The sequence below is a fragment of the Chiloscyllium plagiosum genome, unplaced genomic scaffold (assembly GCF_037043375.1).
Source record: "Chiloscyllium plagiosum isolate Xiang-an unplaced genomic scaffold, Cpla_swu_hap1 HiC_scaffold_25, whole genome shotgun sequence".
In the NCBI taxonomy this organism is placed as follows: domain Eukaryota; kingdom Metazoa; phylum Chordata; class Chondrichthyes; order Orectolobiformes; family Hemiscylliidae; genus Chiloscyllium; species Chiloscyllium plagiosum.
The window spans coordinates 15,397,869-15,425,510 of NW_028270163.1; the positions used below are offsets into that span (position 1 = coordinate 15,397,869).

The 27,642-nt window shown below is 41.3% G+C and overlaps 1 protein-coding gene across 11 annotated transcripts in view; it reads right to left on the reverse strand.

The window, feature by feature from the left end:
• The window catches only part of LOC122562032 (myocardin-like), a 672,873-nt gene that overhangs the window by 53,771 nt on the left and 591,460 nt on the right, over window positions 1-27,642 (reverse strand). For all 11 annotated transcript variants that reach the window (XM_088000477.1, XM_088000479.1, XM_088000474.1 and 8 more), the window contains 2 exons: window positions 6,415-6,490; window positions 4,069-4,230 (listed from right to left, as the gene is read on the reverse strand). In XM_088000477.1, the coding sequence (XP_087856603.1) occupies window positions 4,069-4,230; window positions 6,415-6,490 (238 nt within the window). The remainder of the gene's footprint in view (window positions 1-4,068; window positions 4,231-6,414; window positions 6,491-27,642) is intronic.

Genomic DNA, 27,642 nt, shown 5'->3' on the forward strand with positions numbered 1-27,642 from the left:
TTAAACATCCATCCATTCTAATTCCATTTTCCAGCACTTGGTTCATAGCCTGGTGGGTTATGGAGTTCCAAATGGATGACAGTCTCAAGTTATTGGTTCTTAACTGTTTTGACGTTCTCAGTTTTATGACCTAAACATATTGTCTTGTGTCTTGATAACCAAATTCCATGGCCAGGATTTTCCACTTTGCAGCCTAAGTTTGGGGTGGCATGGGGGTGTTGGTGGGGTGTATGTGTATGTTCAGTGGCAACAAACTCTCTGCAAAGCTACACCCTGCCCTCACCAACAAAAAAGCTCACCAAATTGAACTCCAATTGCTGGCTCAAAGCTGATGATCCAGCTGTTCACTGAATCACAGGGCCCAACATTGAAGACCTGCTATTCTAAAAACTGCTGGCCTTTGACTGGTCAATACCTTCTGGGTCCTAGAGATTGTTGGAAAACCTGGTCTTCATTGAATCCAAAGGTACAAAAGCCAAGCCTTTTTCATTCTGGTCTGGCAGGATGAGGTAATGGAGAGAGAGGAGTTGGGGTGATTTGGAGGCCAGGAGAGGGGCTGACCTTCAGCGGCCCCTATCTTGCTGCATCCTTGAAATCCTTCCCCCTCCCCTATGATGGGGAAAATGGAGGCCTCCTTACTAACCCGGCCAGCATATTGCCTGGTTCCAATTGGGAAACCAGCCGCTGCCTGCTGGAAAGGTAGGCAATTAGTCTAGTCATCTGCTGAAGCCCTTACATGGCTGTTAATTGACTATTTAAGGACTTTAACTGTTGGTGAATCAAGAAGATCCCAAATGGACCTTCTGGCCTTGCTCTGAATGCAGAGGTGGTCAGAACGGGCTGAGTTTCTCTCCAGGGCAAACTCACCCAACCTATTTGCCTTTGTTGCTACCTTACTTGCTATTTCTACGGAGGGGAGAACTGCACCCATCATAATTCATGACGTTACAAAAGATCTTTACCCTAAATTAAATAAACTAAACAAGTGGTCACTGATGTGTATTTTCTTTACAAAATTGTCTTAAGGTAAGTTTTCTGAACCACAGAGTTGTTACAGCGCATATATAGCCACTTAGCCCATTGAGGCTGTACCAAATCTCTGAATGAACAATTAACCTAGTTACCCTAACCTTAGTATTGGTCCCTTTAATCCTGTTCATTCTTCCCTTTCAGGTTCCAGGCCTTTGATTTTTAAGACCTTGACTGAACCCACACTCAGGCACAGGATTCCAGACCTTAACCACTTGCTGCATAAATTTTTCCTCCATGTAACTAATGCCTCTTTTGCCAATTAGTTTAAATCTGTATTCTCTCACTCTCAACCCTTTTACTAATGGGAATAGTTTTTTTTTTCTCCATGTCTACTGTTCAATTTAAAGTTGACCTGGATTTGTGATTCCTGCAATAAAGAGGGCGCAGTTTTATTATTTTCCTTTCTTCTATTCTCTCATGAATACACTGACATATTCCTCCTCTCCACAAGCCACTGAGTCTCCACGCCTCCCTGAAGGTGCTAACTTGCCCCAGACCTCCTGAGGGGGTGGGCTCTTCCTTTGACTTGATCCCACGAACACTCACACAAAGTGGGCATTAATTGTTGCATTGAAACGCAGTTCAGAATATTTAATTGGGGGAACCATCACTGTTAAAAACAATCAGATCCCCACTGAATACCCATGTGTATAGTACAGACACCAAAGGATGTCAACCAGTAGCAACAATTTTGATTTTGTCCCTTTCCAGTCTGAGCGCTGAGACTAACTTTTGCTTGCTCCCCTTGTTGGCGATGGTTCACTCATATCAGGGTAAAAACAAGTGCTGCAGATGCTGGAAACCAGATTCTAGATTAGAATGGTGCTGGAAAAGCACAGCAGTTCAGGCAGCATCGGAGGAGCAGGAAAATCGACGTTTTGGGCAAAAGCCCTTAATCAGGAATAGATGCAGAGTGCCTGCAGGGTGAAGAGATAAATGAGAGGAGGGTGAGGGTGGGGAGAAAGTAGCATAGAGTACAATAGGTGAATGGGGTGGGAATGGAGGTGATAAGTCAGGGAGGAGGTTGGGGGAAGGTAGCAAAGAGTACAGTGGGTGAATGGGGGTGGGGATTAAGGTGATAGGTCAGAGAGGAGGGTGGAGTGGATAGGTGGAAAGGAAAATGGGCAGGTAGGACACGTCATGGGGACAGTGCTGAGCTGCAAGTTTGGAGCTGGGGTGAGGTGGGGGGAGGGGAAATGTGGAAACTGGTGAAGTCCACATTGATGCCCTGGGGTTGAAGTGTTCCGAGGTGGAAGATGAGGCGTTCTCCCTCCAGACATCGGGTGGTGAGGGAGCGGCAGTAAAAGAGGCCCAAGACCTCCATGTCCTCGGCTGAGTGAGAGGGGGAGTTGAAATGTTGGGCCACAGGGCGGTGTGGTTGATTGGTGCGGGTGTCCTGGAAATGTTCCCCAAGGCGCTCTGCTAGGAGGCGTCCAGTCTCCCCAATGTAGAGGAGAACGCATCGAGAGCAACGGATACAATAAATGATATTGGTGGATGTGCAGGTGAAACTTTGATCGATGTGGAAGGTTCCTTTGGGACCTTGGATGGAGGTGAGGGAGGAGGTGTGGGCACAGGTTTTGCAATTCCTGCGGTGGCAGGGGAAGGTGCCAGGATGGGAGGGTGGGTTGTTGGGGGGCATGGACCTGACCAGGTAGTCACGGAGGGAATGGTCTTTGCGGAAGGCGGAAAGGGCTGGGGAGGGAAATATATCCCTGGTGGTGGGGGCCATTTGGAGGTGGCAGAAATGTCGTCGGATGATTTGGTTTATGCGAAGCTTAGTAGGGTGGAAGGTGAGCACCAGGGGCGTTCTGTCCTTGTTACGGTTGGAGGGGTGGGGTCTGAGGGCGGAGGTGCGGAATGTGGACGAATTGCATTGGAGGGCATCTTTTACCGCGTGGGAAGGGAAATTGCAATCTCTGAAGAAGGAGGCCATCTGGTGTGTTCTGTGGTGGAACTGGTCCTCCTGGGAGCAGATACGGCGGAGGCCGTATCACTCATATCAAACTGTAGACCAAATCCAGTACCATCTTTAACATCTTGGTTCAGTAACAATGATATATTTGTCATTAAGTCATCAATAAGAAATGACAGTTCTCCAACACGTCCTGCAACTTGCATGCTTTGGCATTTTCCAGATGTTGTCGACATGAAATATGAAATCATGGATAATACTCTGATCATTGTTGAATTTTTTCTTAGAAGTTCAGATAGAACAAATATCTAGTTCCAAGATTCCTTGTGTAGGCAAAATGTTGGAACTGGGTGCCAAAGTTATCGCAAGACAATGGAAAAAAACGAATTTTGCCAAATTACACTCGCACATTACACCGTCAATGTGATTCAACTGGCACAAAATTACTGAATAGGTTAGATTAATGACAGCAGAACACATGTGGGTTAAGTGATGCTTCCATCATTTGATGAATTTTATATCAGGAAAAGCAAATTTATCATAAGATGTCTTCCAAATAACATTACAAGTTGCCAATCACAGGGGTTCCAGGAAAATTACTTCAGTGAACTTTTATGAGCGTGACAAAGGCAAAAGATAACGGTAAAAATAGTGCAACCACAGTGCTAATGGAAAATTAAAACCGCTTTCATTGGGAAAACAATCCATTTTTTTTTAAAGAAAACCTTGTTGATCACATTTGCATTATATATCCACCACAAAAGACATAAATTGAGAATTCCTAATGATCTCAGGTACCGATTACAGTTGGAAAATAGAAGTAGTGATGCTACTGAACATTTATTAAGAAAATTTCAGCAAGTACCTGAAAAACAGCATCACTAGAGGCAACAGCTCTGATAACTTCTCTTTTCATTTCCAAATTGCTGACAATATTGATAAAAAAAAGAAAGATCACGATATCAGAGTTTGGGGAATAACTTTGTGAATTCTCACGCACAGCAAACAAATCTGTTCACTTTAGCATGAATCTTACTGAATGTAGAAGACACCAATGTATAAATCACGAATAGTAACTGGACAAATCCCAAACCAGGATCACGGGCAAACTTTATAAATACCATTGATTGCTTCTTTGACGGCTGAATCTACAGGAATTATGTTCTTCTTCACGAGTTCCAAGGGTCCAGGTCTTTGGGCTATCTTCTCATTGAGATCATCAGCCAGCCTCGCCCTCTTGAGTTTCAGTTGAGTTGCTTGAAGTGTACCCTCTGCAGCAGTATCTATTGGACCAAAAGACAAATTTAGCAACAATCATTTGAGAAAAAAAATGTCCATTTTTTGCTGGCTTTAGGAAATTTCCACACAAGTAATCAATCGAAAGCAAACCTTGTATCTGAATGTATTACCAGTGGTGATTTCAGTTGCTTGGTGAAGTGCAGTTAGACAATTGTGTGAAAACGTTGACTTCATTGCTATTGCTAGATCTGACATACCAACTTCTATACCCATTGTTAGTCAGGCTCCAACAGTTTAGCACTAGGATTGAAAACCCTCCAAGATTGTTAATAAGGTTTCAGGAATTTAAAACTAATCGGGCAACAGATGAGAAACCAAGGAGAAAAATCATCTTTGAAAATTTCTATTTTCATAATAATTTGTAAGTTCATAAGGTACTGGGGCAGAACTAGGCCACCGAGTCTGCTCTGCTATTCGATCATGGCTGATATGCTCCTCACTCCCAATTTCTTACCTTCTCTTCATAACCCTTCAACCCATTACCAATTAAAAATCTGTCTAACTCGGCCTTAAATTTACTCACGGTCCCAGCATCCAGTGCACTTTAGGGTAGCGAATTCCAGAGATTCACAACCCTTTGGGAGAAGTAATTTCTTTTCAACTCTGTTTTAAATTTGCTACTCGTTATCCTAAAATGTGACCTCTAATCCTAGAATGCCTCACAAGAGGAAGCATCCAGTCCACGTCTATTTTATCCACACCTTTCATCATCTTGAATACCTCAATTTGATCTCCCCTCATTCTTCTAAATTCCAGAGAGTTCAGGCCTACACTGTTCAATCTCTCTTCATATGACAAGCCCCACATCTCTGGGATCAATCTCGTGAATCTCCTCTGAACTGCCTCCAATGCTATTACATCTTTCCTCAAATAAGGAGATCAAAACTGTGCAGTTGTATTGCATTAGTTATAAAACATATCACAGATGATGGGGATTTAAAAGAAAGGGTGATTTGTCTCAAAAGACAATTGGAATTGGTAGATCGACCTCCTGGAATGTGTCCACTGACTAGTTAACAACTCTCTGTAATGCCACCCCTCAGTCAATCCAAGTGTTAGGTCAGATGAGGTTAACCTGCTCTTTGATTAATTCTCATTTCTTGGGCAAGTTGGTAGTGTAGTGGTAATGTCTCTAGACGAAGAATCTAGGTGGATTAACAATTAGGTGGAGATAAAGTCCAAGGAGAGAGGAGAACAGTTGGATAGACAAAGGAGTGGATATTGAGCTGGCCAGGAGGGTGGATAGCTGCTAATGGGGATTGTTAGTGGCTAACAATGAGTTGCGTGTAATAGCAGACTGTGTGATAACAAGGCGGAAGCAGGTACTGCAGGTGCTGGAGATTAGAGTCAAGATTAGAGTGACTTGCTGTGCTTTTCCAGTACCACTCTAATTTTGTGTGATAACAAGACCTGGTCTATGGATATGGGAGAGCTCAAACCCTAAAGTTATTGAACTCAATATTGATGCAGTGTTCCCAAGTGGAAAATGAGGTGCTGTTTTTCCAGCTTGTGCTGAGCTTCACTGGAGCACTGCAGCAACCCTGAGACAGAGATAATGGTCAGGGAATGGAGTGGTGTGTTGAAGTGACCAGCAACTGGAAGCTCAGGGTCTCTTTTGCGGGCAGAAGTCTTTTTAGGTGCTGGTTTACAGGTTGAGATGGTAGGCCCTGTTGGAATGGTGGACCTTAATGCACAGCTAAGTTAGAGTTCATTTGGATATTTCAAGTTATCAGGCCCTCTGGCTTACGCATTGCCTGTTCACACTCCAACTTATGTTTTAATGCTGCTGGCCCTGTGAGGAATTGCCTGCTGTCCTTGGCAGACAGTGGCAGGTCTCTTTACTGTTGCTGCCTGCTTCTGCCCCTGTTGTTCCTGCTGAGTCCCCTCATGTCCAACGAGGGCATTTAATTTAAAACCAGCAATGTGTAATCAAAAATTCGACGTGACCCAGAATTCAACTGGTTGTGCTCAACTCAATATTGATTTGAAAAACAAGCCCATGTTTTCAAAATAGCCAAGCCAGCAAAGATGCTTCGACCCCCTCCCCCCAATAAATACCCATCTACTATGTCACAGGAGATACATTACTTGGCATTTAACATTTTTGAGTTAGATTCAGATGGATACTGTTACAAAACCTATAATGCTACAGAAAATTTGGTACTTGCCTTGTAGGATATGCATATTAACCAGATCTGCTTTCTCAGGTCTACTCCGAATCTTGTGTTTTAAGTAGTCTTCCGTCTGTAAATCAAAGAATGTTATTGAGTTTTAAGTTTAGAAAGTGCAGGCTCATTAAAACAAAATCACAAAGCATAATGTGGTATCAAATAGTCCAATCTATTGAAGAATTTAGGAACATCTTTTGTTGAGTACTCAAAAGTACCCATCTGTATGAACAAAATGCAAGTCTTCGAAGAAGTTTGCAATTTAGCATTACAAACAGCTGAACTGCTGACTATATATTCGTCTACATGTGTTCTTTTGAAGTGTACAATCATTTATACATATATCACATCATACCCTTATCACCTGACAGAATGTCCATGAACAAGCATTTGATTTAATGAAATACAGACTCCTTGGGCTTACGTTCAAATATTAACAGTTACTTGCTGGCGAGCTGTTTGGCAGACATGAAACCTTGCAGCTTGGGGAGTTGCAAATTGAACTCTTTCGATCAATTTGAGATGACACAGCCTTTCATCATGGAAAAAGCAACCTATTTTTGTGCTTGGGCAAAGATGAGAGATTTGTGTCAGTACTCCAGGCAGAAATTAAACAAGAATAGACTTGTTGCAGCTAACAGTCCTCACTTTCTCCTTGTTGCAGCTAACATCAGCATGTGGTCTAACTGCGAATAACAGACTGTTGAATAGCAGGAGAAGTATCCTTCTGCCTCCTCATAGGCTTTAAGTTCCTGGTAATTGGTGTGACCAGCAGAGGTGACATCAAGGACATCATCCTTCATTACTCATATGTTCATGATGAATAGCTTATGCTCGAAGCGTCGATTCTCCTGCTCCTCAATGCTGCCTGACCGGCTGTGCTTTTCCAGCACCACACTCTTGGGCTCCATTCTAGCAGCCAATCAGAGTAGTCTTATCAGAAACCTGATTGTTGAACACATCTAAGGGTGAGAACACCCTACTTTCTCCATTTCATGGACACCACAAAGTGAATGAGGCGGTAAAACTGTTACATGTCTTACCTAGACCACTCACCCTGAAAAAGCTGCTCAAGAAAATGGGTTCTCTAGAATTTAGACGGTTAAAGGGTGATCTGATCACAGTCTTCAAGATTTTAACATAAATCGACAAGGGAGATAAAAAGATAATCTGTTTCCACTAATTGAGGATTCTTGAACTGGGGGCATAACCTGAGAATTAGGGCCAGACCATTCAGGAGGGATGTTAGGAAACACTTCTACACACAAAGGATGAGGAATGTTTGGAATTCTCTTCCACAAATGGCAGTGGATGCTGGATCAGTTGTTAATTTCAACTCTGAAACAGGGTAAATGCTTGTTAAGCAAAAGGTATTAAGAGGTATGGAGCAGGCTCAAGGGGCTAAGTGGGTTACTCCTGTTCCTCTGTATTTTCCCAGACCCTGAAGGATGTGGATAATGCCAAGTCAGTTGGGCGAACATGGTGAGATTCTCAAAAAAAAGATTCTCACATTGAGGGAAAAAAGTCTGATGTCTGCAAGTAAGTTGTAAACACCAAGATGAGATACTTACTAGTGAGTGACAAGAGGTCTATTTGCAGGCATTTCCATCTCGTCAAGACCTAATCTCACTATATTCTATAAGGTGCTTCCTATTCTCCTATGTGCCATAGAGAAACCAGACATCAACTGTTCCCTACACAAATGCCAGGGCAAGTATGTGGCTGCTCTAGCTTTTGCTCCTTGGTCAATTGGGCCTCCAAATTGGACAGCAATCATCAACACCTCAGGGCACGTTCTGTGGGCAGTGACTGGGGAATGTGGAGGGGTTAATTGACACAAGCACCCTGACATCGATGGGGTGCACAACTGATTGGCATGGCTGTTATACACATCCGTGGTTGGGGCTGTGTATTGATCCAAAGCAGCCTATTACTTCACCAGCCACCATGAGGCAGATGATAGGCCTCCTAAATTGGGATTCAATGCTTGGATTGGCCTGAGGTGGCCTTTCAATATAGTCCAGGCAGAGCATGCTGCACAATCCTTGCATGTTGTGCTTGATAAAGGTGATGTGTTGGACTCTGAGACAGTAACAGCAGTCTTCCGAGGAGGAAGATGAGGACAGTAAATAGGAAGAACATCACCTTCACCATAATAGAGTGCTGTAGCGTTGAGTGCAATGAGCCCAGTTAGAATTTAATTGCCACCCAGTTCAAAGGGATGTGAGAGTGATCACAGAATCCTTATGAGGCAGACCATTTAGCCCATCAAGTCCACACTGACCCTCTAAAGATCATCCCATCCACACCAACCATTCCCCACTCTATCCCTGTAACTCTGCATTTCACAAGGCTCATCCACGTAACCTGCAAACCCCTGCACTATGGGCAATTTAGCATGGCCAATCCGTCTAACCTGCACATCTTTGGACTGTGGGAGGAAACCAGAGCATCTGGAGTAAATCCATGCAAACAGACAACATGCAAGCCCCGCACAGATAATCAACTGAGGCTGGAATTGAACCTAGGTCCCTGGTGCTGTGAGGCAGCAGTGCTAACCACTGGGCCACCGTGCCACCCAATGATCATTCATGGTCAAATCATTGTTGTGCAAAAGGCAAGCAGCCCTTGTTTGTTTCCAGAGGCCAATGCAGATTTTTCTTTGTATTTTTCTTCTTTTCTGGTGTTGCTGAATAAAAGTGAACATTTTTGACTGTTTGAAGGTTTTGCCTTACATCGGGTTCTAACATGGTGTGGTACTAAGAATGTTTAGCTTCACTCCTGTAGCTGTGGTTACAAGGTCAGTCTATCAAACGTGGGCTATAAATAGCATTTCTGAATTTGATCTTGCCTTTGCAATGAAGTTCCTGGCCAACTCCATGCCCTCAGAAGGTATTTGGTTTCATTACAAATATGAGATAGTTCATAAGGGCTCACAGAGGGAAACCCTCCAGTGATCTCCACAAAATTGACATTTGTTGGTAAATTCAGTCCCATCTATCGCTGAATGTTTCTGATTTCTGTTGCATCACTGACTTTTATTTGGTATTTCCAGACATGAGGCAGAATGGGCAATTTCGTGGCCAGCAGGTTTGCGCATTGCTGTGTTGCCATCAAGAGCTACAGAACCACTGGTGAGACACTAGAAAATGCTCAGTAGCCATATATGATTTATCCAAAATGGTTCAAATGGTTCAATATTGATAAGCATTTGAATCATTGATTCATACAACACAGAGTATGGTTGTTCGGCCCATTGTCATCAAACTGGCTCTTTTGTATTGCTATCCAATCACTCTCTGTTCCTGTGACAATCTTCCATAGACCTGCAAATACTTTTCAGGATCTTCAAAAGTTGCCCCATGGCATAGATCCATAAATAGATTTAAATGTTTCTCACTATGATTACAACACAAAGGAAACTTGACATGAATATGATTCTGAGAAATCATGAGTTGTGGTTGAGGACCAGAATTTGGGGAGGGAGCTTTACTGTCTAAACTATAATATAATTGGTCAAAATATTTGACTACGCAACCAGTAAAGCATGACATGTTCTTTTGATGTTCATTCTGACCAGTACTTGCAATTTTAGACTATGTCTGACAAAGGGACATATAGTCATACAGCATAAAAACAGATCCTTCGGTCCAACTCATCTATACTAGATATCCTAAACTGATATAGTCTCATTTGCCAGTACTTGGCCCATATCCCTCTAAACCCTTCCTATTCATATATCCATCCAGATGCCTTTTAAATTATGTAATTGTACCAGCCTCCACCATTTCCTTTGGCAGCTGGTTCCATACACGCACCACTCTCTGTGTGAAAGAGTTTCCCTTCAGGTCCCTTTTCAGTCTTTCCCCTCTCACTTCAAACCTATGTCTTCTCGTCCTGGACTCCCCAACCCTGGGAAAAAGACCTTGGCTAGTCACCCTAGCCATGCCCCTCATGATTTTGTAAACCTCCAGGGACAAGTACAAGAATGGTAATGCATTTTTTTTTAATGACGACACTTGCAAATTCTGGTGGCATTCATTAGGACAATCTTTAAAATATAAGATTTGGAGTTACAGCTTGGCTCATAAGATCAACCTGTTAAAAAATATAGAGAGGAGGCGCTCTATTCAGGGTCACACATCCCCTTCTGAGTCAATTCAGCAACTTGAATGGGTTGAGACTGTGACTGTTCCAGACTAAACTGGGGAAATCTTCCCATGGGTGAAACAACAGCCAATCAGTAGGAGGTATTCAAAAATACTTTAATGTGATACAAAACCAATTGTACCCCGAACGGGTAAGAGCCTGTCATAAAGAAAATAACCAGGGATAACTGAACAGCTTACAGATGACACAAAACTAAAAGGAAAAACACACAATTGTAAAATAGCTCAGAGCTTTGTGAATGGGCGATTTATAATGAACAACGAAGGATGACAAAAAGAAGGAGTTACAAAAATGAATCATGAAAGAAACTTGCAAGTAATATCAAAGTCAATATGAAAATTCATTATTAGGTTGTAATAAGGAAAAGTGTGTTGTTAAGAGCAATGTGCTTCTTCAAGTTTAATAAATGGTGACAGGAAATGAAAATTTTAAAAATTATGGATATAATAAAGCAGTTTTTTCCATTGATCATTACAGTGGAGAAAGAGGCTATTATGTTTCAAGTAAGTTAATATTGAATCAGGAATGAGGACTCAGCAAAATTAACATAAGCAATTAGTAAAGAAACCAATGGCACTAAAGAGTTAGAAATTCTCAGGACTAGATGGTTTTCACCTTTGAGATTTAAAGAAAGTCGGTATGGATACTCCAAGAATGATCTTCTAAAGTTCTTCAGATTCAGAATCTGCTCCTTTAGGCGGTAAAGTGCAAATAACACTCTGTTATTAAAGATTAAGGGTGAGAGAGGGCAACAGGGATATATAGGTCAAAGACAAATCTGAAAAGGAAACAAAACGTGACAGAAAAAGTCAATAGGTCTGGCAGCGTGCGCAGAGAGAAATAGAGTTAACATTGCAGATCAGGGGGTCGTTCATGAGAACTTTAGCATTAATGAACTCATAGTTCTAGGCTATTAATTTTAATACTTATCAATTAATAATTCTAACTTCTCCAACTGGGAAATTGCTATGCTCTACATTAACGGTAAGATGACTCAATTAAAGTTTTCAGCTGATCAGGAAGAGCCAAAATTTGTGAAGTATTGATCCATTATAGATTTTAGTTATCTTTTGTTTGCCCAATATTTGAAGAAGAAATCATACTTTAGATTTGGAAGGATAAGATCTGGTTTGATTATAACTTGCCATGCTGTTTGATAAGACTACCTTGACTGTTGTTAAGAGAAATACAAACTTGACACCGAAGGATACGAGTAGGAAAGTCTTACTGCAGGGTCCAGGTGAAACAACATCTGGAGTACAGTGAGCAGTTTTGGTCCCCTTATTTAAGGAAAGATATCATTTAATTGGAGGCAATTCAGAGAAGGTTCATGAGGATGATCCCTCGTATGGAGGGATTATCTTTGAGCAAAGATTAAACAGGTTGGGACTCAACTCACTGGAGTTTAGAGGAATGAGAGATCACCTCATTGAAACCTACAGGATTCTGAACGGGCTTGATACAGTAAATGCTGAAAACATTCCCCTCATGGGAGAGTCTGATATCAGACGGCAAAGTCTCAGAATATAGGTGCACCAATTTAAGACTGAGGGGAGGAAGAATTTCTACCCTCAAAGGGTTGAGAATCTTTAGAACTCCTTGCCAGAAAGTCCTTGCATTTGTTGAGAGTTGAGAGAGATAAATTTGTGATCAGTAGGGGAATCAAGAATTACAGGGAAAGAGCAACAAAATAAACATGAGGAATGCCAGATCAGCCATGATCCAGTTGAAAGGCAGAGTTGGTTTGATGGGTCAAATGGAGTACTCCTGTTCCTATTTCTTATGGTCACTTTAGTGCAGCCATAGAGTTGACCCCTCCTGAATACTTACCCCACATACTTTGGTCCCTGGCTAATTAGTTCCTAGTTGAAACTTTATTGCTGGAACAGCACAGCAGGTCAGGCAGCATCCAGGGAACAGGAGATTCGATGTTTCGGGCACAGGCCCTTCTTCAGGGCCTGTGCCCGAAACGTCGAATCTCCTGTTCCCTGGATGCTGCCTGACCTGCTGTGCTGTTCCAGCAATAAAGTTTCAACTTTGATCTCCAGCATCTGCAGACCTCACTTTCTCCTCCTAATTAGTTCCTAGGTCTTTCAACCAATGCAACAAAAAAAAACAAGGTCATGCCTAATGATCATAATTACATTTTTGAAGAGGTGACCAAATTTAGCAGAAAGTGAATGTCTAATATTCAATGGGTTTCTAAAGTTTTTCATAAGAGACAGTTAAAGTTAAAGCTCATGGAATTGAAGGCAAATGATTGACCTGATCAGGAATGTGATTGAGCAGCAGGAGACAAGGAATAGAGATGATTGGCAGTAAGTAACCAGCAGCATTCCACAGGATTTTGTGTTACGACTTTAACAACTAATTTAGATAATGGTACAGGGCCACAAATCCAAGCGTGTTGATATCGCAAAGAAAGTTGACATTATAAGCAATGTTTGCAATGAGATACTAATGAATTAAGTGAATGAGCAACATGGTGACCAATAGGTTTTGCTACAGGTAAAGGTTGGCTCATTGACTTTATTAGAATGATATCTGGAATCCTAAATTAAATGGTGGAGTGACAGTATACAAACTAGGTTTTACTTGCTGAAATTTAGAAGGCGATTTCATTGAAATGTTCAAGATATGCAGAAGAACAGAATAAAGGATAGAGCAAGTGGAGGAAGTATTTCCCCCTGTTAGAAATCTAGGACCAGAGGAAATGGTTTAGGGGCACATACTTCAAAAGTTGCTTCCACCTACAAAGAGTGAGAAAAGTCTGAATTCCTCCTTTGCAAACTGATGGTTGGTTAGTCTCAAATTTAAAATCTGAGATTGCTAGATTTCTGCCAACCAGAAGTATTAACGGATATAGGTCTATCAAGTCAGCATGAACGATGGAACAGATAGGTAAACAGCCTCTTCTGGGTCCTATGTTTTCCATCTCTTCTGAAAAGTAAATATTGTCATGTAAAATATTGTACATAGTAAAATTAATCCATACAAGACACTGTGGAAAAACAGATTTATGAGCCCATCCATGTCTTTGTAATACATATCATGTGTTAAATGGGTAACTACCAGCTGTTCTTTGGATGGGCTTAACATTTTAATTTCCTGCCTTAATTATTCATTTGAATTGTGCTTTGAAGATGATGGAAAAGTAACAATGTACTGAGGAAAATAGACCAATTACAACTGCAGATCAATGTTTGTCTTTATTTCATGTGTGATATATTTATGTTTAAAAATATTTGATGTTACTGTTGCTTATGCAATAATACAACAGGGTCTGTAGAACACTAAATGTTAAGCTACACCATCTGATCTGAAGTTGTGTAGGCAGTACATAATATTGGATTCAATTAGTGTGCCCTTAAATTTAATTCTCATCCTAGAATTATACATTCACTTCATCATACCTCTGCTGGCTGTTTGGTCTATCTAACTCATGCACTCTTCTCCTATATCCCTACAAGTTATTCCCTTTGAAGTATTTATCTGATTATGGTTAGGTGAAGAATACATTTACTCATAATTTGTGATCATCGTTTTGTGCACAAGACTGGACGTTCTATCAATTTTCAGCCAAAACTTAATTGAGTGGAAAACAGCAAGACGGTGAACTAAGTTTCAAAAGGAAATCAGATAAATATTTGAAGGTGAATAACTTGTAGGGATATAGGAGGAGAAGAGTGCATGAGTTAGATTGTTCTTTCAAACAGCCAGCAGAAGTATGATGAAGTGAATGTATAATTCTAGGATGAGAGTCAAATTTAAGGGCACACTAATTGAATCCAATATTATGTACTGCCTACACAACTTCAGATCAGATGGTGTTGCTCAGTATACAATATTTTATAGACCCTGTTGTGTTATTACAAAAACAACAAGAGCGTCAAATATTTTAAAATACAAATATAATCACACATGAACTATAAGCAAACATTGATCTGCAGTTGCAATAGATCTATTTTCCTCAGTACATTGTTACTTTTCCATCATCTTCAAAGCATTATTCAAATGAATAATTAAGGCAGGAAATTAAAATGTTAAGCCCATCCAAAGAACAGCTGGTAGTTACCCATTTAACACATGATATGTATTACAATGACATGGATAGGACTTATGATATGGGCTCATAAATCTGTTCTTCCACAGTGTCTTACATGGATTAATTTTACAATGTACAATCCACTTATAATTATATCAAGATGCATTTGCCTTTTACAATATTTTGTGGTTTGTCATCAAATCACACAACTATACATTCCTACAAATGTATAAATTTGGAGCAGAAGTTGGCTAGTCAGCCCCTCGTACCTACTCTGCCATTCCAAAAGATGACGGATCCATTGTTATTTTGAATTGCACATTGCCACCCAAGTCTGACAGATTTTTGTTAGGCAATGGAATGAAAAATTAACTATTCCTATCTTGAAACATTTTGATGACCAAGCTTTTCCCACCTTGACGTAGAGTTCCAAACTTGCAAAACCCTCTGAAAAGAAGTCTCATCTCTATCCTAAAAGGGTGATCACTATTTTTAAAAGAACATCCCCTAGTTCTGGACTCACCCACAGGAGGAAAATTGTTTCCACATCCACCTTGTCAAGACCATTCAGGATATTATATACTTCAATCAAGTTGGCCATCACTCTCATAAATTTCAATGAAAGCAAGACCAGCCTGTCCAACCTTACTTTATAAGACAGCCCTCTCATTCCAGTGCTTAAAGCAGTAACCTCTGCTGAACCACAACCACTGCACTTACATGCTTTCTTCAATAAGGAGACCAAAAGGAGGGTGGCGTGGTGGCTCAGTGGTTAGCACTGCAGCCTCACAGCACCAGCGACCTGGGTTTGATTCCCGCCTTGGGTGACTGTTTGTGTTGAGTTTGCACAGTCTCCCAGTTTCCTACCACAATCTAAAGGTCAGGTGGGTGGGCCATGCTAAATTGCTCATAATGTTAGGTGCATTAGTCAGAGGGAAATGGGTCTGGATGGGTTACTTTTTGGAATGTGGGTGTGGACTTGTTGGGCCGAAGGGCCTGTTTCCACACTGTAGGGATTCTAATCTAAAACTGCATCCAACATGGTTTAACCAGTGCCTGTAGAACTGATGCATATGCTCAATCTCCTCATAATAAAGGATAATTTTCCATTCATCTTCTTAATCTCCCACTGTACTGACATAACTAACATTTTGTGACATTTTTATCCTTTCATGAGATGTGCACATTACTAGCTGGCATGTGCATTGCTGCCCTTGAGAAGGTGGTGGTAAGCTGCCTTCTTGAACCACTGCAGACCATGTGCTGTAGGTAGACCCATTAGGGAGGGAATTCCCAGATCCTGACTCAGTAACGCTGAAGGAACAGTGGTATATTTCCCAATCAGGATGATGAGGGGCTTGGAGAGCAACTTGCAGGTGATGGTGTGCTAATTAGTCTACTGCCGTTGACCTTCCAGATAGTAGGTGAAGTATGAGGAGCTTTAGTGAATTTCTGCATCATGGTACACATTACTGCCACTGAGCATCAGCAGTGGAGTGAGTGAATGATCATTCTGCAACTCAGAATTCTAGGAGAAAGTGAAGATTGCAGTTCCTTGAAATCAGAGTCGAAAATTGTGGTGCTGGAAAAGCACAGAAGGTCAAACAGCATCCAAGGAGCATAAGTCTTTCAGCAGGAATGTGGGATGGGGGCATTGAGATATAAATAGGAAGATGGGCATGGGGCTGGGGGAAGGTAGCTGGGAAAGTGATAGGTCGATGCATGTGGGGGGTGATGGTGATAGGTCAGAGGGGAGGGTGGAGCGGATGGGTGGGAAGCAAGATGGATAGGTGGGACAGGTCAAGGGGGCAGTGCCGATTAGTGGGTTGGATCTGGGATGAGGTGGCATGAGGGGAGATGAGGAAACTGGTGAAATCGACTTTGATGCTGTGTGGTTGGAGGGTCCCGGGTGGAAAATGAGGTGTTCTTTCTCTAGGCGTTGGGTGGCTTGGATTTGGCAGTGGAGGAAACCCAGGATTTGCATGTCCTTGGTGGAGTGGGAGGGGGAGTTGAAGTGGTCAGCCACAGGGCAGTGGGGTTGTTTGGTGCATGTGTCTCAGAGATGTTCCCTGAAATATTCCATGAGTTGGCATCCTGTCTCCCCAGTGTAGAGGTGACCATTTTGAGAGGAATGGATACAGTAGATGAGATGGGTGGATGTGCAGGAAAATCTCTGTCCAATGTGAAAAAATCCTTTGGGGCCTTGGATGGTGGCAAGTAGGGAAGTGTGGGCATAGGTTTTACACTTCTTGGGGCGGCAAGGGAAGGTGCCGGCAGTGGAGGGTGGGTTGGTGGGCGGTGTGGACCTAACAACGGAGTCGCAGAGAGAATGATCTCTGTGAAACGCTGATGGGTGGGGACGGAAATATATCTCTGGTGGTGAGGTCAGATTGTAGATGTCGGAATTGGCGGAGGATACTGCGATGTATCCAAAGATTATTGGAATGGAAGGTATGGACCAGGGGGATTCTATGCTCCATTGATATAATTCATACAATGGGGTTCTCTGCTTTTGATTGTGCAGACTACTATATACTCCACATTGATCGAAGTCTTGAACAATCCATCAGTTTTAGTTCAGTGCAGATTTTAACTTGTGTGACACCTCAAGTTAGCTTGAGTTTGATTTTGCTATTATTTTTCATAAACTACTGGAGAAAAACAAGAGATAAAAGATTTGCATTCATCAGCATTCCAGTTGTAAAAAAGAAATGAGGGTGAGAAAAAATGTCAAGCAATTTCATTTTTAAGTGAAGGCTTTGTGTTACTTGAGTTGGTTCAATAAAACCCACATTTGCTAAGATTCCCATCGCCTTTCCCTGACAATAAACATTAAATACAGCCATGGAAACAGTGTGCTCATTTCACAGATATGATGATTTCATTCTTCATATGAACTGTCCTCGTGATCTTTCCACTAGTGAATGCAATTTGTGACATGATCCATTATGATAGCATTTAAGAATGCCAAAACACATTTCACCTTACAAACCTCACAAGTACTAGTGAATGAGGTATTCTGACCGTCCGTCCACCCCCACCCCATCCAACTCCCTCAGCTTAGTAAAAGATATCTGTGTAGGAATTCAACATTACGCCAAAAAGGTGAAAGGGATATCTGTATTTCACCCCAAAAACATCTGACCCTGGCTATACTGCAAGGTATGTATTTTTGGGCAATCTGTCTTTCAAAAGGACACTCGTAGGGTAGAAGGAGTCAGAGAGAAACAGTGACTGCTGTTTTCCTTTGAGAAAGGTAGACTATAGGGGCTTAATTCACTCTTCAAAAGATTGAAATCACAAAGATGTTAAAGGACAAGAGGTGAAATCAGATGCAGAGAGTTCTGATTTGAGGTCAATGGGCTCAACACATTACAGCTCAGAATATTTCTTTTTCTTATGCTGTGGTGTGGAACAGAATTTTAATGAAAGTATTTCATGCTAAGTCACTTGATTTATCCAAAAATATTGTGCAGGGATATATTTTGAAATATACTGAAGGTGACAGACTGGCACACAGATTGAGATGATGTGCTATGACACATAATGTTTCCTGTGTTACTGGTAGTTAGAAATGAAGATTGTCTGGAAGGCAGCAGGCTAGGTTAAATTGTGGAAATTTGGGAATGAATGGATGTTGTGGGGGTTACCTTACTTTCAAAGGGAATCAAAATGAACTAAAAACAGGAGAAGTGCAATAAAAATCCAACAGATATTGAATCTATTACAAAGACGACCTGTATATGTGACACTAAAATGGATAGATGTGACAGATGCATATGAATTTCTGAGGTAAACCACCTGAATTTCTAAGGTAGACCACTTAAATTTGATTTGCATCATTTTACAATTTACAGAGCTCAGCAAGAATCTTTTTTTTATCTCTCACGGTAAAATACATGGCTAATATTTTGCAGGTGACTAAATATTAGCATTACCCTGAGTGAGAAATAAGATCAGGTTCACTTGAAATCCTACTCTTTGTGTAAATTGGAAATGAAAAGCCAATGAATATTTGTAACTTAAGAGTAAGCAATTCTATGTTGGGGTGGATGGGACATCATCATATTAAATGTTTCTTAAGGAGCTTGTTAGTCCCCTTACTGTTCCCATCCATCACCAGTCATGTTATTGTCCAACCTGCAGGATTAAGTCCATTCTAGGGGGATATTGTGCACACAGTAGAGTAAGATCGCAAAGAACTCTGTATCACCGTGTTTTTAAAGTGTTTTTGATGTGTCCATTCGATTTGTTCTGTTATGAAACTTATTGCCTTCCTTTTAATGAGTATTTTACCAAATGTTAAACAGAACAAGGCTAGATCTTTATCATTTGTACAAAGCAAGACACAGATCTTTTTCTCATTGGCAAATTGCAGGTTGCAGCATTACTGATGTCTGCCTCTTAAATTTTAACCAATATCTCTGATGATTCTCTTTCTACCCTTTCAGAAGAACTGAAAGTGAAGTTAGTCAAATGTCCCTTTAAAGGGATACTGAAGCAAACGTTAAGTCTTTAAAGGAAATAAACAATGATTAAGTTAAAATTTTAGTCCCAGGAGTCATGATGCATTCCAGCCTTTGCAGTACCTACTGGTCAGTGAGGCGTCAAGCATGTCAGTGGACACCTAATGATGTCTCTCCAGGCACATCCAAGAACGAGTGTAACCAGTGAAGACAGACAGGCGACCAAATCTAATAATATCTTCCATGGCACACTGCCTGTGCCTGGCTTTCAGAGGCCCACCCAAGTGCAAGGGCACAAGAAGATCCTCTGACTTGCTTGCCCCTCTCTGTACACAGTGACAAAAGATTAGGAGTGTGTGGCTGAAGTTCAGCCAACATTTGAAGAGCAGCTCCTTAAGTTTGGGCTTTCTTCATTTGTATTATCAGTGCTGAATCAATCATCTTGATAGCCTTGCATCTTGAACAGCATATTCAAACAATCATTAATCTGAATCGTCTCTCAAACACATGGACTGCAGCACTAACTTCATTCTGGGCATCAAGGGAATTACTCCATTTTGAACCTTTACAATCATGTACTCATAAATCAACTATATTGCTCCAAACCCAATTATTCGATTCTGATGTTGTAGATGCTCCAAAAATTTTCTATCATTATAATTGTCAATATTGTCAAAGTTTATACTATGAGTAATTATCTGCATTCAAATTGATCCTGGAAATGATTTCCACTTTCCAGTTAGATGCAACAATAAGCGATTGCTTTTAAGCAATGGCAGGTATAGTTTAGTTGGGAGTGCAATTTTCTTAGAATGGTGTGGGTTCAGTCTTAGCGATTTGAGCACAATATCTCAACTAACATTTCAATGAAATACTGAGGGTCAGCTGTACTTTTGGAGGTGCAACTTCTTAGTTGAGAGGGTCAATTGAGGCCCTGTTTGTTGTCTCAGGTGTCTGCAGACTGACACATTCTGAGGTCAAGAACTATGTGCTGAGAGATGCAATAAAGCTTGGGACTGCTACTGCCAAGGCACAGTGGAGAAAGATCACCGTCTGAGGTCTTCCTGCTGAAGTTAAATGGGGGTCCATTCAGTTATAGGACCCCGGCCAGTGCCTCAAGTACATGTAAATATAATCCTGTAAAAGTAAGAGATGCCTTTGGTTTGTTTGGACAGTGCCAATCTCCAACATCTGATTGTTTCCTTGATATGCAACTGTACGGAACTGAACTGTGCTTGTGACTATGTATACTGTTATGATATTTTTACGAATAAAGTACGTTCTTGAAATAAAAAAGGTATCTGTAGAAGATCCCATTGCAATTATTCCCCAGTGACTTATCCAAAATATATCCTTAATCAACATCATTGAAACAGATTATCACATGGCTGTGTACAAATTAGTTGTATTTCCTGCAGTGCTACCGTGAATGTACAATGCATTCACATTGAAGTGCTTTGCAATATCCTGATGTTATAACATACACAAAATAGTTGTTCCCCTTTTCAATACTTACGTCCAAATTCATATGGAAAGGACAGTCAGGTGGGTAGGATATCAAAAAGACCTGAGCACCTTTTAACAAATGACGTCTATGCTGCCTGCCTTCAACATTTTCTCCTTCTATTTCAGCTTCTCAGCATTTGCATTTTACTATCTTTTTAGTTCTTCTGAATTTTAAACGTAAGTCTTTCGATTGCTAGACAATTCACCATCAGTCCACAAAATGTGTCTTACCTGGAGAATGGTGACTTTTGATTCCATTTTCTCAGGAAGGGAGTGCCACAAGCTTAATCCATCAACAAAAAGACAGCTATGCCTATCATAGCATTCAGATATTTCTTAAATACATTCTTGCCTGAAGAATCTGATTTGGAAGTCCGTTTCACACTTCGAGCAATGTGTTAAGAAGTTTAGCTGTGATGGGAGAAACTGATACTTGGGAATAGAACTAATAATTTTTACCACTACATCAAATCTCTGAAAATCACAAGATCTCCTTTGGGATGTTTAACTATCTCCATTTAAGTAATATCAAATACAAATTGTCCTACAATTTGTAAGACAATTAAATCAATTATAATAATTTGGATCCTATCACAGAGTGCCATTTTCAATAAAAGTATACATTGCAGTCCTTGATTTCTATGCGATAAACTTGCCTGGAAAATCCAAAGTATCTCAATAATATTAATCATTCAATCTTTAATCCAGCAAGACATATCAGTATTAAATTTAGATTTCATACTAATCATTTTCATTGTTTCATGAAAAAAAAGTGTTCACAATTAAAAATGTAACAAGTCTGCTACATACAGCTTTGAAATTCAAATCATTTCAAAATATTTAAAAATAAATGGAACTCATTTCCAAACACAGATCCACATCACATTGTGTCTTATGTTTCATTTTTTTAATTTTTATGTTTTTTGCAAAGTTGAACTGAATTGAAAAGAGTAATTGATGCAAACCAAATGTGGAAGATGATCTTAATTTCTTTGCACGTGTTATTTAATCATTCCACCTAAGTTCAGATTCACTCCTTATTCCAACCCTCGATTCACTCTCACCACAACACTTTATCCAAATCTCTGCAATGGGTGAGTTCAAACCAATACCATATTACCAATGAGCAGCAATCTCCATTCATTATAATTACAGCTACCCAGAAACTTTTCAGGGACAGCCAAGCAGTAAGTTCCAGTGTTCAAAGAGTTTGTTCCAACACCATACACTAATCTGTGGTGTCTGAGCAGGTCAAACTGCAACAAAGCTCTTCAATCACTTAGAGTGAAGGATCCTCACTCAAACAGCAAGTCTGGATAGTAGCAGAGGGAGATTATATTGGTAGAAGAGATGGGTTTTGAACCACCAGGTTTTCTGAAGTTCTGTGATCTACTCCGTACACAGCTTTTATCTTTTGTCCTGATTATGTCCCCCACCCAGCAGTTAGTCTGATTGACAGGTTGTAGTTAAGTAGGGAGCATTCGAGAGCAGGGAGTAAAGCTAGTTAGGTACTAACCATGATATAGGCAGTTTAATCCCAGTAGGGAATCAAACTTTTCACCTCAGGGACCTTTGTAAGGCTTGGGATTTTTTGATGGAAATACTCCTGATCCAGAAATAGTGTTGCTATGATACTTAAATTCTCAAGCTTCAGAAACCACACCATCCACTGGATAACCTGTAAAAGAGGTTAAGTTAGAGGACTTGCTGTATCCTACTTGGAAGAGGGTTTTTGGGCAAACCTTTGCCTCACCTCTGAAAAACCTAGAGTAGACAGGATGGAGTAGGGATTCAAATTATTGAAAATTTTAACATCTGACCTAATACCGACTCTCAGATTTTGATGTGTTAAGATTCTGTGGCCCTGCCCTACAGACTTTAATCCAGGAACTAAAAGCAAAAGAATGTAAATTCAACTTAATTGATTGTAAAATCATATTGAGAAAACAAAATAAGAGAAGGGAAATAAAGATAAAATTGAGAGAGAGTGAAATAGAAGCAACAAAAAAATAGAAAAAGTATTAACAATATCCAATACTCAATACGTTTTGAAGGAAAGAGAGTTTACACTTGTAAAATCAAATATTTGGTGCTTGATGACAATCTATATCTCTTTGGGCAAAAGCTCTATTTTTGTCACACTGTGTTTACACCATTAAATGAGCTAAAATCAGCCCAACTGGTTATTTGCTAGTAAAATGGATGCAAGAGTCCTAACATCTTTTCTTCCATATTTACTAGGTAACTGGTTAGTAAATATAGCAAGTTTACGTCATTGCAAGGATTTCAATATGGAAACTTTTGGTAATGTACTGCTAGAGCACAGCCTGTGGAGAATTAGGGAAATCAGGACAGCAATACTCTGATTTATGTGTTTAGTTGAGTGTGGGAGGACACCGAAAGTTGCTGTACAATTTATTTCATGATAGTGGTGAGTAATGGGAGCCTCAGCCATTATAATGCTGCAGTGTACATAGGACCAGTCATTTCTATCTGAATTTGTTTCACAGTTTTTGGTGTGCTAAAGAGGAGCTTTTGCCCAGAGAGACATACATTTCCTCAGATAAACTGACAGTAAAATCCTTTTACATAGAGTTCCTACATTGGGAAGTAGGCCATTCAGCCAATGAGTCCATACTGACCCTCCAAAGAGAATCCCGCCCAGACCCATCCCCATAACCCTGCATTTCTCATGGCTAATCCATCTTGCCTACACATCTCTGTGACACTATGGGCAATTTAGTATGACCAATACACCTAATCTGCATATCTTTGGACAGTGGGAGGAAACCAGTCACCCAGAGGGATCCCACACAGACACAGGGAGAATGTGCAAACTCCACAGTCATCCTAGGCTGGAATTGAACCCAGCGTCCCTGGTACCGTGAAGCCACCGTGCCACACATAACATCATATAGGTAACAGTGCATTGATACCCCAGGCAGCAGGAAGGTGGTGGTGCAAATTGCACTGTTAGCAGTTTGTAGCCTTGTTTACTCTGGAGAATCTATGCAGTTCTATTTTGTGTTACTAGAAACAGTGCAATGCGAACAAATTACCCTTACCCTATTTTATATAGACTATCAAATTCACCACAGTATAGCTCAACATTAATGGGCCCCTAGAATGTCTTGATGCAGATAGGAATCAAACTACAGGTTCTTCAAAAGACTCAGATACTTCATCGTTAATCCAATTTCAAACACACAGATGGAACTGTGTTTCCATTTCATGTTGTATCAGACTTTCTGGGAGTCTATGGGCCCAAATTCAGCTTAGTTACTTTGTCCACAATAGCTTAACTATCTGACTCAGGAAAACAATTGTTTGATCTTCAAAACGTGAAGACAGCCTTATAGCTCATCAGCTTTTATGTGGTCTTCGCTCTATATTTTACCAAAGATGACCTGCTGAATAATAGGGTTTCCTGATTAATTTTTCCATGCAATTAGATATCACAAAATACATTGCCAAGATTTTAATGAGAAAAGGTGCAGGGACTTCTGGTTCTGTTTTTCTCACTACTGAAAGGAAAGACTAGTCCATACATTATTTTTAAGGCTCATCTTTGAACTGCATCCCTATAGTTATTTTTGTATGTTGAATAAATCTGATTAAATAGGACAGCCTTTATAAATTTCTTTGATACTGTACTATTACTTGCCTTTGGGGCGTGTGAGAAAATTTGGCAGGCTTCCCAGAAATCTTACTTTAAGGATTTAGAGTTAAAATTTGCCATGCTAACTCATGCATAGGAAAGATTAACAATGCAGGTTTCATGTCATAAGGCCCGTTTATTGGAGGCTTGCCTTGAACACTAGTTATTGACAGTATTAGGCAAAAGTGAGGACTGCAGATGCTGGAAACCAGAGTCTAGATTAGAGTGGTGCTGGAAAAGCACAGCAGGTCAGGCAGCATCCAAGGGGTAGGAAAACAATGTTTTGGGCAAAAGCCCTTCATCAGGAATGATTCCTGCTCCTCGGATACTTATGACAGTATTGCAATTTGAGGAATTTGCAACACTGTTTGCACTGCAGTTAGGAAAAATTGCAATGTTGTTATGAGTACTGGGACTAGGGTAGGCTACTGTCCTCTGATCTTGGGCATAGCTCTTAAACTTCTACAGTTATTATAGCTGTCACAAAACCAGAGTAACAAAATTGTGTCATCATTACTTACAGGAGAAATAGCCTCAAAAAAAAAGCTTTTTTCTGAATCATACGGGAAGCAGGAATTGACATGTTTTATGCAGAGAATGTGGCAGAATGATAACATCATTGGAACAGCAATCCAGAAGTCCAGGCTAGATCCCTGGGGACCTGGGTTCAGATCCCTCCAAGTCAGAATATATAAGGCAGAAATGAATTTTAAAGCAGGAATGGTGACCGTGAAATGAGCATAAAGGCTGGTTTATTAATCTCTTGACTCAGTCTGGGCTACATGTGACCCCAGAACTCTTAATTGCCCTCTGAAAAGGCTGAGCAAGTCACTCAGTGCAACAAAGGCAGGTCGTGCTCATGATGCCCACACCTTATGAGAGAATAAATGATTGATCATGTTGCATTAGTGTGAAGAAGGTAAAACAATCAAAAGTTTACTTTGCTGTGTTCCAACAATCAAAGGATCAGTGTCCAGCATCAAAACTATCAAAGTGAACAAATAAAGGAAACATGCAATATCCTTATCTGCACATTTCTCTGTGAAAGAGAGAAGGATTTGATTGTAGTACAATGTAAATGTGATACATGTTAATGAGATGAGCAGCATTAGGTGGAAGATCAGGTTCAGAAAGGGTATGTGGTAATGATACAGCAGCATGGATGGGCTTTACCATGTTGACTAAATTAAGTTAAAAATCACACAACTGCAGGTTATAGTCCAACAAGTTTATTTGGAAGAACGCCAGAGAACAGAGGTAGCTGGGTAACAGTTAGAGGTGGGAAGAGGAGGAAGCAGGCAGCGCAGGGATCCCCTGTGGTCGTTCCCCTAAACAATAGGTATACCGCTTTGGATAATGTTGGGGTAGCAGGGGTAAGCTGCAGTGACCGGGTCTGTGACGCGAGGTCTGGCTCTGAGAGTCAGAAGGGAAAGGGGGAGAGGAGGAGAGCGCTAGTTATAGGAGACTCTCTAGTTAGAGGGACGGAAAGGGGGAGAGGAGGAGAGCGCTAGTTATAGGAGACTCTCTAGTTAGAGGGACGGACAGGCGGTTCTGTGGACATGGGCGAGACTCTCGGATGGTTTGTTGCCTCCCGGGTGCCAGGGTCCGAGACGTCTTGGACCGTGTCTTCAGAATCCTTAAGGGGGAGGGTGTGCAGCCAGAAGTCGTGGTGCACGTTGGCACCAACGACATAGGTAGGAAAAGGGGTGGAGAGGTCATTCAAGAGCTCAGGGAGTTAGGCTGGAAGCTAAAAGCTAGGACAGACAGAGTCGTCATCTCTGGGTTGTTGCCGGTGCCACGTGACAGTGAGGCAAGGAATAGGGAGAGAGTGCAGTTGAACACGTGGCTGCAAGGATGGTGTAGGAGGGAGGGCTTCAGGTATTTTGATAATTGGACTGCATTCTGGGGAAGGTGGGACCTGTACAAGCAGGACGGGTTGCATCTGAACCAGAAGGGCACCAATATCCTGGGGTTTGCTAGCACTATTCGAGCGGGTTTAAACTAATTTGGCAGGGGGATGGGATCCGGACTTGTAGTCCAGCAAGTAGGCTAGCTGTTTGTCAGGATGTCCAAGAATGTAGGGAGGCTGTGAAGAAGTTAGCACAGACAGGGAATACTTGCGGACACAGAGATGGGTTCAAGTGCGTATACTTCAACGCAAGGAGTATCAGAAATAAGGTGGGTGAACTTAAGGCGTGGATCAGTACCTGGGACTACAATGCTGTGGCCATCACGGAAACGTGGATAGAAGAGGGACAGGAATGGTTGTTGGAGGTTCCTGGTTACGGATGTTTCAGTAAGATTAGGGAGGGTGGTAAAAAAGGAGGGGAGGTGGCGTTGCTAATTAGAAATGGTATAACGGCTGCAGAAAGGCAGTTCGAGGGGGATCTGCCTTTGGAAGTAGTATGGGCTGAAGTCAGAAATAGGAAAGGTGCAGTCACCTTGTTGGGTGTTTACTATAGACCCCCCCAATAGCAGCAGAGATGTGGAGAAACAGATTGGGAAACAGATTTTGGAAAGGTGCAGAAGTCACAGGGTAGTAGTCATGGGCGATTTCAACTTCCCAAATATTGATTGGAAGCTCTTTAGATCAAGTAGATTGGATGGGGCGGTGTTTGTGTTTGCGCAGTGTGTCCAGGAAGCTTTTCTAACTCAGTATGTAGATTGTCCGACCAGAGGGGAGGCCATATTGGATTTGGTACTCGGTAATGAACCGGGACAAGTGATGGGCTTGTTAGTGGGTGAACATTTTGGTGATGGTGACCACAATTCTGTGACTTTCACCTTGGTTATGGAGAGAGATAGGTGCGTGCAACAGGGTAGGTTTTACAATTGGGGGAAGGGTAATTACGATGCTGTAAGACAGGATCTGATGAGCATAAGTTGGGAGCATAGGCTGTCAGGGAAGGATGTCGTGGAAATGTGGAACTTTTTCAAGGAACAGATACGACGTGTCCTTGATATGTATGTACTTGTCAGGCAGGAAAGAAATGGTCATGTGAGGGAACCTTGGTTGACGAGGGAGGTTGAATGTCTTGTAAAGAGGAAGAAGGAGGCTTACGTAAGGTTGAGGAAACAGGGTTCAGACAGAGCAGTGGAGGGATACAGGATAGCCAGAAGGGACCTGAAGAAAGGGATTAGGAGAGCTAAGAGAGGGCATGAAAAATCTTTGGCGGATAGGATCAAGGATAACCCAAAGGCATTTTATGCGTATGTGAGAAACATGAGAATGTCGAGAACGAGGGTAGGTCCGATCAAGAACAGTAGTGGGAGACTGTGTATTGAGTCGGAAGAGATAGGAGAGGTCTTGAATGCGTACTTTTCTTCAGTATTTACGAACGAGAGGGACCGTATTGTTGAAGAGGAGAGTGTGAAACGGACTG